Source organism: Lepisosteus platostomus, chromosome 1 (assembly GCF_059453375.1).
Source record: "Lepisosteus platostomus isolate fLepPlt1 chromosome 1, fLepPlt1.hap1, whole genome shotgun sequence".
Classification (NCBI taxonomy): Eukaryota; Metazoa; Chordata; class Actinopteri; order Semionotiformes; family Lepisosteidae; genus Lepisosteus; species Lepisosteus platostomus.
Window position 1 is genome coordinate 72,614,622 of NC_142611.1, and position 9,700 is coordinate 72,624,321.

Sequence of the window (9,700 nt, forward strand, 5' to 3'; positions counted from 1 at the left end):
CATAGTCATAATTTTAGCTTAAATATGTTCACTTAATAAGAAGTATTTCTTATAAAATGTTAGGCTTTAAAATTTTAATTTAAATCATCTACTTGAAATGTCTTTTGCAGATTTGATAAAATAATTTCAGTTATGGACACTCCAACATTTAAAAAATGTATTGGTCTCAATTTAAAGTTTAGTTTCATCTTCATTTTTATCAGTTGTCATAATGCAGATCTTTTTGTGTTGCACAGTTTAATGGACATTAATTACTTTAATAAATAAAATTCCCTCTGGCTCCGATTTCAGCAGGACATCCACAGAACTTCAAAACGGAAATTTTCCCTACAAATCACAAAAAAGGTACTTTTTCATCTTCTAATCCAAAGTGTAATACCAATAGTCTGATCTCAGTGGAACTACTTTCAGTCACATAGGGAAGGTTATGGATTACATCATGAATGCTCAATCGTTATCTGATATTTCCATAATTTATTATTTAAAATATTTAAATGAAAATTATTCTCTCTGTGGCTATATCTGTGTGAGTGAAATATTTCACTCTATTCTTTATTCGTTAATCTATCACACATTCAATCAAAATGCTCATTTCTGAACAGTTCATAAGTCCTGCAAGTCCACAGCGATACCGGAACGGAAAGCTATTCATACATGAGGCCAACTGCGACTAAGAACAGGATACTAAAGATGTTGCTCTTCCACTTAAAAACATTCAGAAGCAATAGGAAGACACACTGCTAAATGAATGGGTGGAATAGTGCTTGAAAAGAATAATAAAGTATGACATTCAAAATTCTTTATTTTTCGTTTTAGCTTTCTGTTTTTGAGCATTTATGTTAAAACATTGAACTAACGGTTCATTCTTACTAGTGCATGTCTGGGGAGATGTTAAAATACTACTTCTGTACACATGTACAGTGCATACGAGAGGAGGCTGTGTTAACTATGTGAATAATTACAGTGGGATAATACCTATGTTTACCGTCCAAACGCAATGATTTTATCACACTGATGTCTCTATTGTTATGCTGTATGCCAATCCAGACCTGCCGTGACTTCGGAAGCCCAGCTGTACTGGCTCTTGCTGCTGCATGACTGCATGGTTTTATTTTCCCTCTCGGTCTTTCTTTAGCCGAACCAACAAGACAAACAACAACAAAGAGGAGAAAACGGAAGAACTCAGCCAGCAGCGCTTCCAACAGCAGTGTGGGCAACAATGCCAACAGCAACAGCAAGAAGCGGAGCCCGGCCAGTAACTTCAGCCTCTCCAGTCAGGTACCTGTAAGCATCCTCTCTTCTCTTCTAGCCTGACCCCTGCAGGCACACGGTGGGCTGCTGGGCCGGTTTCTTCAGTTTGGAGGTATCTACAGGGTCTGTCTTGGTGGCTGGCTGCTCAGAGGTGTGCAATGACAGCTGTGAAATAAAGCTTTCAAAACACAGGTGCATTACTGACATGATACTTGTTGAATTCCAGTCTCTTTTCATGAACAGTTAACTTTAATTTCGCATATATATATATTCGTTTTGTATATTTGACTGTGACAAAAATTGGACAAAAACATTATTTTTTTGTGAAAGTGGGAATTAAACTCTGTTGTTCCTTGTTAATGTTTAATGTTTACCTCAGCTTAATTGCAATAATAACTGTGCTATGAACTCTTAATTTCAAAGTGTTATCTCAAAGCACCACACTTAAATGTATTTATCTTTTCTTCATTGAATTCGACACACTTTCGACTTGAAAACTAATAGAGTGGAGGCTTACAGTCCACAAACTGTTTTCTGTCCTTAGGCAACATACATGGAATTTAGTCTAAGATTTACATTAAGATAAAGTCTAAAAAAAACTTAGTTTTTTGCCTTAGTTTTTTGCGGTTGCATATAAACATTCCAAGGAACATGATTTCTGTGAGCATTCCTCCACATTGAAGAGCTGATGAAAAAAATGAAAGTTTTTTCATGTCTTCTGATATCGTTGTGAGAATGAATTCAGAGACAGTAGAACTTCAATCGCCTCCTTAGTAATTTCATCAGGTGTTTTTTTTTTCTCCTTCCTTTATTAATTCTCACCCATGGCAAAAAAAAAGACTAGACTTGCAGTCTGTGAAGCTGTGATCTGCTGTGGTCTTGTCACATATTGAAATACTACGTTTTGTTATATCCTTCTTTTCCCAGTTATGCATGTAAATTAACTTCAGTGAAGAGATATCGGGATTCATAATCCTTGTTTATAGGGATATACTGTACTTTGTGTTCAGTTTGCAGATTTATACATTAAAACCATGAGATTTCAGTTTTCAGAGGAATGTGTGTTGAACTAGAGATATGTGCATGAAAAATATTTTCTATTTAAAAATTAGCACCATCAGGATCCTTTATAAAATAAGAAAACAACAGGGCTTGGTCCCTCATTGTCTGTACATTTCCAAGAGACTGTATAGCTCCTGCAGTCAGGATCCCTTGAGGGCCATGCGGTTTCAGCCATTACTCATTGTCATATTTATTTTGTAAAATCACAGCCTGAAACAGCATTCACACCCCCTCTTCAAGTGTTGACACATGTCCTGATTGCAGACAGAGTAACACACTGAGTACACATGTCGCACATCTAGTGGTCTTGTCAGGGAAGTTGTACTTTTGCAGCTGAATGCAGGCCTACGTGATTTCAATAACGCAATAGCAGCCCCGCATGATGTTAGGAACTACATTGCTCATGCAACACTGACCTCTACTGGTGATCTCTACTCATACACATTGAAAGGGATTTTGCATTCAGTTCCAAAACCGCGTCAGTGATACGTAAAATGTTTTAAAATAAAGACGTGCTCTAAGTAAACATAGTTTCCTCTTTCAGACAATTCAGTATGAATGACACACATTTTGTAGTATGGAAGATTGCAAGGGATATTGCATCATTTGTGCCAACTTGACACTTTTACTAGTAAAGTGATAATTTGAATGTGAATTCATGTTGCTGTTTCCTTACAGGCAGTTGCTAATGAGATGAATAGTAAGCATTATCAATTTAATTGTAATTAGTACTCTCAATCTTCCTAGCTCACAACACCAGCTGGACAGATTGGTATATTTTCTGCACAGATTGGCTCAGAGTTTCTTTACTGGGGTAGGTGACAAGACACCGTACAATAACAGATGGCAAATTCAGGGCTTGTTGGCAATCAGCAGGTTTTTGCTAATGACTTAATTAGCTATGCAAATTGTCAAATCAGTGTGTATATTGTTATTTAGTGAAAACCTTACCTAAATTAATTACCATAATTAAGTAGCAGAACGTCAAGTGTATTGGTGGTGGCTGGGGGATTTGCTGGCTTGCTAACAGGGAGAAGGATCTACCGTCTTGGATAAACAAACTTGTTCTACATTTCTTCCAGCAAAGAGAGCTTGGGGAATTGAGCGCTTTCATACCAAGTCGAGACAAATGATCAGTGAAGTGTTTTCTATTTAGCCCCTGTTTCATTTCTTAGATGGCAGTGCCATCCTGTCCCAGGATGCAGTGGGTGACACAAAGCAGAACAAGTGCCTGTTGGCAGTACTCTGGCCGCACTTTTCCTTTGGTCCTGACACCGATCTTGAGTAAACGTGTTTGCTTAAAAAAAATTACAAGAATTGAATACATCACCAGCCACAAAACACATTAAGGAGGAATTTTTAAAAAGAAAGCTGATGCAGATTTAATTGCCAGTTAAATATGTCTTACAGATTTCACATAATCCATTAGCTATATTTATCTTACAATTAAAGTTAGCATCAGTAGGAAAAATTGAAACCACTTAGTTTTTTTCTTAAGTAATCTTATGAAATCCTGACCAAAACAAAAGTGTTGGGCCTGAGGAATTGAGCATGTCGGTCAGTTAGTGCTCTCATTCAGAATGCACGCTGAGCCCTGAAATTTGTTGCCTGGGATATGTGAATATCAGACCTTGGCTGGGACCAGAAATGTGATAAATCAACCTTTCCCCAGTGGTAGTACAATTTGCTGGGTGCCTGTGCGTTTGCTGTGTTGTACAGTGACCGTACAGGATGTGTTTTGAGAAATTGTGCGGATTCTCCCTCCTTCCCTGGCTGGACCTGGGCGGCACTGGGGCTGAGCCCGCCTTCCTCGAGGCTCTGAGTTTCCGGGTTTAGTTCTAGCCTTAGGCCTTGAACCCCAATGTGGGGTTCACGTGGTCTTCCTGTGTTCACGGGGGTAATTACCAGTTGATTCAGTTTCCTCCCACCTTGCAAGGACACACTGGCTAGATGTGATAGGCCTCCCCACCTCTGAACTGTCCCCTTCTCTGTGAGCCTGCAGTGGCCTGGCCTCCTGTCCAGAGGGAGAGCGGTGCGCCTGTGTACGCTGTCTCTGTCTCATCTGGCTTCAGCCCTCAGCAGGATGAGTGGCTTGTTGATAAAAGATGGATACATAAGAAGGCTGAGGCGATTTAAAAAGAAAACTAATCCCACAATTTGGAACCTGTTGCATGCAGTTTATATACTGTATATAGTACATTATACCTTTGTACTATGCATTGAAACCACTTACAAGTACTGTATAGTTTTATAAACTGCATGAGTCTGCCTGAATATTTCCATACTATGAGTTTATCATATTACTTCATCTCTGGATATCAGTGGCTCGACATACTGTAGGTATACATACTGTACAGTAGGTATTGAAAAGTATACAAACTTCACGTAACCTGGATCCATGACATTTGTTATCAAACTATTTACATTTTTCTCATCCTCACCATCTTCACTTTTTATTCATCCATCATTGGATGAAGGTGGTAGACAGAATGTTATGAAGGCACCCCCAAGATTGTTCTTCAAGCTTGTATCTATAATACGTTTTATCCAGTTTTCTCAGGAAATTTGACTAGCTTCAGAATATTATATTATAGGAGGTCTCTGTGGAATCCCTCTCTTCTGGGATTTTTATTTTGCTGTGCATCTGCCTCTTTGATATTTTTAGTGTCTTCACTCTTTTAATGCTTTATTTTGTGCTCTGACAGGATATTTCTTTATCTGTCTCTTCTTCTGTGTGTCTATTACACTTCCAAGCACAAATCTTTCCAGGCCTTTTTGCACCATTTATAGTTTCTGTATCATTCTTCCACTTATTAAATCACGAAGAACACACAGGTTAAATCATCCTTAATATTGTAAAAGCACTTCCACCCATCTTCATGTTGTTCAAACTTGATCAAGACATTCAAGAGAAAAGCAGTAACTTCATTTTATGTACAGTCATGGAAAGTAAAACATGGAAGCATAAAATGAAAAGTTACAAGCTGTAGCTTATATCAGGGGTGTTCACAAGACTTCCAGTCTTGAAGAGCAGGTTTAAATCTGTCTTAGCTAAGCTATCACTGGCCTCTCAGCCACATCAGAAAAAACAGCCACACACAACAGCAGAGTAAAAGTCTGCTACAGGCCATTGCATTAAGCTATTAGGTTGGCATGGAAACTGAGGTATTGCAGGCTTCAGAGGCAGCCCAGTAAAAACCACTGTACACAGGGTGATTTTGTAGTCTGCAATGTGCTGTTGCAACAGAGCCACCCCATCTACTGTATGATGAAAAAATATTTGTTAACCTGGAAGGAACAAGAAATCTTGTTTAGAAACTGTTGCCAGCAAGAAATTTGAATAAGAAGAGAGCAAGTGTAGCAGGTAATATTATGTAGTAGAAGGCAGTGCAATTACCGAAGACAGCTAATACAAGTGCTTGTGTTATTCATGTACACCCAGTCTAATAATCCAGCATAGTACTTATTCAAGATCATTTCATAACCTGCTTTATCCAGTGTACAGGGTCATGGGGGAGGCAGAGCCTAACCAGGCAGCAGTGGGCACAAGAGGAGATACCCCCTGGACAGGACACCAGTGCATCACAAAGCACACACAGACACACAAGGGCCAAGGGTGCTGGAGGTGGCCAAGGGCTTCTTACGAGAGCAAACTGACCCGTGTGCCTGACTGTGTTGGCAGGACGTGATGGTGGTGGGAGAGCCCACACTCATGGGCGGGGAGTTCGGGGACGAAGACGAGCGACTCATCACGAGGCTGGAGAACACCCAGTACGATGCCGCCAACGGTATCGATGACGAGGAAGACTTCAATAACTCCCCCGCGCTGGGCAATAACAGCCCCTGGAACAGCAAGCCACCCAATACCCAGGACAGCAAGCCAGAAAGCACAGCTCCCCAGCCCTCCCAGTAGAGTCACCTTGAACCTCGGCCACTGGTGGCCTTTACTGCCAGGGCCGCTCTGAGTTCTGACAACACACTGTACTGGGTGTCACGTTTTGCGCTGTACATGGTGTTACAAGGCTTCTTAAAGATTTTACAAATAAATTCATTTCCTTGTAATGCTGAAAATTTAAAAAGGGGACTGCAGTATACATATTATAAATACACATTTTTACATGCCACTCAACAAACTGTTTAATTTAATTAGCTGGAAAATAGAAGTACTTTCCCCCCTGTACTTACTGTACTGTACCCCAGCTGGGAGTCTTGTTTCTGAAGGCAGGACCTTGGAGTCTGAACAAACCAGCGGCCGCAGAAGTTTTGTGGTAAGTCCAGCACACACATGCTCATCTAATACCATCGTCTTGCTCTTGGGTGTAGCTCGTTTACTACTGCAGGTTAGTGTGGCTATACAGTACCTTCAATTCTTTCAGAGTCTTTTTTAACAGGAATATTAGAAAGGACCTCAGAATAAAGGGTAAAAATGTTTAAGAATGTTGATCTCATAGTATTCCATTCAGAGGTTTATTACACAGTACAGAAAATCACATTTTTAACAGGTTCTCATTTTTAAGCTAGGATCGTGTTTATTTTGTAAAGGAAAAAGAGGATTTCTTGATTATTTTCTTTGACAACGTGCTTCCAGTTTTACTGCATTCATCTTACTGGATTACGTTTTTAACGAACTACATTGTGACACTCGTGGATTTATTAGAAACTTCTTTGTATTTTGTTTTTACATTTAATTCAACATTAGTTTATTTTGTTTCTGTCCCACTCCTCTCCAATACACATGGCAGTATTTTACTATGATTTTGACCATGTAACTATCAAGTAATCATACGAGAGCTCTGTAAAACAAACATAATGTCAGCATCTTTGGTCATCCTATAGTTTGAAAGGTTCCTTTGTAAACTGTTTTTCTTTGTAAATCAGTCTTCAAACACAGTTTCCCAAACTGATACTGGTTAAAAGCCCAGTTTCAGAAAGCAAGCTTGAATTGTTTTTAGTTTCTTGTTTTTTAGTTTTTCCCGTTAGTGATCTGTACATGTGATTTTATAGCAAAAGAATCTGATATTGATGCCAAATTCTGATATTTGTTTGTTTTTAAACTAATGGTTTGGATTTGGATTCTGACATTCACAATGAATGTTGCTTAGTTTTGCAACATGTTCATGTGAATGAACCCAGAGAAATCACGGGAACATGTGATTATTTTCCAAATGTTTTTGTTAGTGTCATTGATATACTTAATAATGACTTGGACAGTGCTCTTCAGAAGACTGCCCATGTGAGTCTGGCTTTGTCCTCAAATACATTGCAGGTTTTTAAACGTAATTTATTGTGTCCCTCATAACAGCTAACCCAGTGTATAGCCAGGCTAAGAGCTGTTCCACAGTCCATGAATCCTAGTCTGTTTCTGTCCTGTCTGCACTTTCAGGTAGCACTATAGCATGACTCTGCTCTTAATTACACCTCATCAAATACCTGCTTCTCCCCCTCATCACACCTGTCTCAGCTATCAATGAATAAGAGTATTGCTAGTTACAGCACCTCACCAGATCAGTATGAGTGCCCAGCCAATTCAGCTCCTTGCCACTCGGTCAAAGCACATTGAGCTGTGCGTTTTTGAGTCGCTTCTATCCATTTTTTGTAGTGCAAACAAGAAGACAGGTATTTGAAAAGAGGTACTGTAATTGTGAAATATTTTTGTTTTAAAGAGATAAACAAGTGACTTTCCTTGAATCCTGTCCATTTTAAACCTATAAATAATGAGAGGTTCTGACCTTCAGTTTGGGACCACTGATAAAAGGGTTGAAGCTTTGTAAATAAGCTAATGATCCAGACATTTTTAAAGCCATGGCACTCATTACTTAGACAGCTGCATATAAAGGCTTTTGTGTTTTTTTATCGTACCTGATTTGAATCTGATGTTTTATTAGTCCTTATCAGTATTGTCATTAACTCCATGTTTGATATTTTTGCAAAGAGAATCAGCTGTCTTTCTTCTTTTTTATCTTTGTGTATTTATGTGAACATTTGTAAGGAAACTAACAAATTTCAGAATTTGTTTCATCTTCGTATTAATATTGTTCAGCACAACATGTAAAATACTAGCAAAATGTCTTTGTGTCATTTCTGATGTATTTTATGTATGCTTTCTCATTATGTGTGCCAATAAACTGTGGTTACAAGAGATATGCACCTGTTTTTATCATTTCTCTTAATCATTAACAGTGTTCAACACAGGCCTTCACCTCTTGAAGGAGAAGAGGAGTCAAAATCTAAGGTTGTCCAAAAGCTCAATTGCTTGGTTTCATGATAATTAGAAGAGTGCTGTTTGTTGGGGAATGTGTTATTGGGGAAATAAATGGAGCTCTTTTTATGTATTGTGTTTATATTTTGCATTGTATATATGTCCCTTATTAATAAATAAAAAAGAAATTGGTCAAAAAAGACAATTGAGTGCTGATCTCAAAATGTGGAGCTGCTAGCCCTTTGTTCTGAATAAAATATATATTTTTTATTGAATGTTGATTTTTAAAAATCTTAGTACTTAGGATTGTTATTGATTGAACAAAGAAACAGTTATGTTAAAAGTATTATTTAGAGTTTGCTACTTGATGTTAATTCAGTATATGTATGTAAAGCATTATTAAAATGTTTTTTTTTATTTACATAGATAGATAAGACTTTATTGATCCCGAAGGGAAATTGAGGAAATTACATGCTCTGTCAGTAATGCTTCAGGATTAAAAATATTAAAATACTAAAATATTGTAGCATGGACACACAGAAGAGTGGGAAGGGAAGAACTATTTTATTAAATAGGATATTGCAGTTTTGCTATTGTTAAAAGGTCTGCTCTCACCAGCCAGCGGGAAGAAAACCTACTTCTCATACAGAGTGAAGCTGGGGGTCCCAACTGACAGAGGCCAGGCAGGTCAGGGTGGGAACCTGAAGTTACATACCTGGGTGGGGAAAATGGTTCACCCAGATGGCATCTTGTACCTCCAGCAACCTTATTTACTATATCTCTTGCAGTAAATGCCTAGCCATCTACATTGGAGAAACAGGAAGGAGACTCGGAGACCGCTTCAGAGGACATGTTAGGGCTGTGAGATTCAAGATCTCTCTGAGCCCATTGTTTCCCATTTCACCTCTGATGGCCTTGACCACTCTAATTTCTCCGTCTGTGTTCTCAAAGACGGTTTTCCGAACTCATACAGTACATCAGAAAGACTACAGAAACCAAAATTATCCTGCAGCTAAGATCACACCTTCCCTCTTCTCTTAACGACAGACTACTTTTCTTCTAAATCCTCTCTATTCAATGTAGGTTTCGCTGACTTCACTCCTCTTGATTGGCCTCTTTCTGTCCCCTGCTCCCGCCCCTTGCCCCTCGCTACTCCTCTCTCCCAGCTTTTCTCCCGCTACATTACCT

The 9,700-nt window shown here is 38.8% G+C and overlaps 1 protein-coding gene across 7 annotated transcripts in view; it reads left to right on the forward strand.

Moving 5' to 3' along the window:
- ldb2a (LIM domain binding 2a) overlaps positions 1-8,454 on the forward strand; it is a 214,467-nt gene extending 206,013 nt beyond the window's left edge. For 3 of the 7 annotated variants that reach the window (XM_088636833.1, XM_088636859.1, XM_088636804.1), the window contains 3 exons: positions 292-345; positions 1,136-1,284; positions 5,996-8,454. In XM_088636833.1, the coding sequence (XP_088492959.1) occupies positions 292-345; positions 1,136-1,284; positions 5,996-6,226 (434 nt within the window). In that variant the 3' untranslated portion in view covers positions 6,227-8,454. The remainder of the gene's footprint in view (positions 1-291; positions 346-1,135; positions 1,285-5,995) is intronic. The other 4 variants (XM_088636813.1, XM_088636824.1, XM_088636840.1 and 1 more) reach the window with 4 other exon arrangements.
- The last annotated feature ends 1,246 nt before the right edge of the window (positions 8,455-9,700 follow it).